The 1814-nt window shown below is 40.7% G+C and overlaps 1 protein-coding gene across 1 annotated transcript in view; it reads right to left on the bottom strand.

Annotated features, from left to right (window-relative positions):
• The window catches only part of rorca (RAR-related orphan receptor C a), a gene marked incomplete in the record, with an annotated part of 23610 nt that extends 22485 nt beyond the window's left edge, over positions 1 to 1125 (bottom strand). Inside the window, 1 exon segment of the mRNA XM_014002897.1 lies at positions 761 to 1125. Coding sequence (XP_013858351.1) covers positions 761 to 767 — 7 coding nt within the window.
• Positions 1126 to 1814: the final 689 nt, after the last annotated feature.

Below are 1814 nucleotides of genomic sequence, written 5' to 3'. Positions count from 1 at the left end.
CACACACACACACACACACACACACACAAATCTTCAATGACAAATCTAGGTCAATGGAGCAGCTCCTGGCTCTCACTGGTCAACAAAATGACAACAAAAACCCCCAAGCTGATCAGCAAACTGTGACTTCATGAAATCGCATTAAAGCAAACATTTCCACCAGTAAAAAAAAAAAAAAGCTACAAAAATGACTGTCTCACACAAACACCTCGCTTTAACTACACATTTAAAGAAGTTAATCAGATTAAAATACATGAAAGAAAGCAGAGTTACATAAACAATCCCTGCCAGCAGATTTTAATCCGAGTTGACAGCGCGTGAATCACTCTCYACCTCCCTCCCCTCAGTCTTACATAACTGCAGTCAGAGGCTTAGCTGCTGATAACAAAGAAAAAAAATATAAATAAAAAAAGATCTCACTTTTATCAGCCAAGCAAAACAAGAGTTTCAGTTATAATCGAACTATAAAGTGATTCATTACAAACATAATTATGAGGGGGAAAATGTTTTTAACACTAAATTCTGCACGTTTTAGCTATTTTAAATCATTTATTTAATATGCTAAAAACGATTAATTCTTCTTACATAATTATTATTAATATTATTTCTTGATTTTGTGCATGTTTGCTGTGTTTTTCTGCAGCTCACGCACTTTGGACTGGGACCTGAGAAGTTGCTGCTCCAACACCGGCTGCCAGCCTACCTATAAAATATTACTAAAATAACTGTTAAAACAACAAAAAGAACAACATCAACTCACCTTTCATTTCGGCGGTGAAGTCTAGTCAGCTCTTCTCAACATGTACGTTTAACTCCAAGCGCAAAAACGAGATGTTTTAAAGTAAATCGCTCCWGAGCGGAGCAGCTGAGCGGACTCACAACAACGACTCCTCATAGGGGACTGGACTCTTTCTCCAAACTCTTTCAAAATCAAACCAAATCAAAAGAACCGATCTGTGTTTGTTGTTTCTGTCTGCCCTCTCAGCTGTTTGTAATCAAATGACATCGAATGAATAAAGAATAAATAAGACTAGAAAAAAAAGGGCTGGCTCGTCTCCTCCTCCTTCTGTCAGCTCCTTCCAGCTCCGCGCTCCGCTCTAACCCAGCTCCAGCGCGTGKACCACACATGATCCTCAGCCCCGGAGTCGGCCCGCCTCGTGCCCCGTGAGCAGAGCGCGCGCGCTCCACACCCACCCCCCCCTCTGCCGCGCGCTTTGAGGAGGCGCTCGCGTGCGTGGGAAAGTGTGGCAGTGTGTCATTTCGGAGCGGAAGGCCCACCGTGTGGGAAACTGTTCAACAATACCACGAGGGCATTTCTTCTCTGCAGAGTCTTGTTTTTATTGATTTAGTTTTGTTAATAAATGAACTTAAACGGTGTGCGTTTATCTGMTATAAACTCTTACAGTGGAGATGAACAAAGCATGATGGTGTCCAGTGTTTACAAAATAACTATATCAATATTTCTTCCTTTTTTTTTTTTTTTACAGAAGTGATTATTTAAAACAGGACAGCAGCAGCTAGCTGTAGCACTTATGGGGCAGCCTGGAACTACTGACCAGGAATAAAGTAAGGTAAGGTAAGGTAAGGTAAGGTAAGGTAAGGTAAGGTAAGTTAAGTTAAGTTAAGGTAAGATAAAGTAAGGTAAGGTAAGGTAAGGTAAGGTAAGGTAAGGTAAGGTAAGGTAAGGTAAGGTAAGGTAAGGTAAGGTAAGGTAAGGTAAGGTAAGGTAAGGTAAGGTAAGGTAAGGTAAGGTAAGGTAAGGTAAGGTAAGGTAATGTAATGTAACATAAGGTAAGGTAAGGTAAGGTAAGGTA

The sequence above is a fragment of the Austrofundulus limnaeus genome, unplaced genomic scaffold (genome assembly GCF_001266775.1).
Source record: "Austrofundulus limnaeus strain Quisiro unplaced genomic scaffold, Austrofundulus_limnaeus-1.0 Scaffold15, whole genome shotgun sequence".
Taxonomy (NCBI): domain Eukaryota; kingdom Metazoa; phylum Chordata; class Actinopteri; order Cyprinodontiformes; family Rivulidae; genus Austrofundulus; species Austrofundulus limnaeus.
Note: the sequence above shows the minus strand (reverse complement) of the source record. Positions and strands in the feature narration are given on the sequence as shown.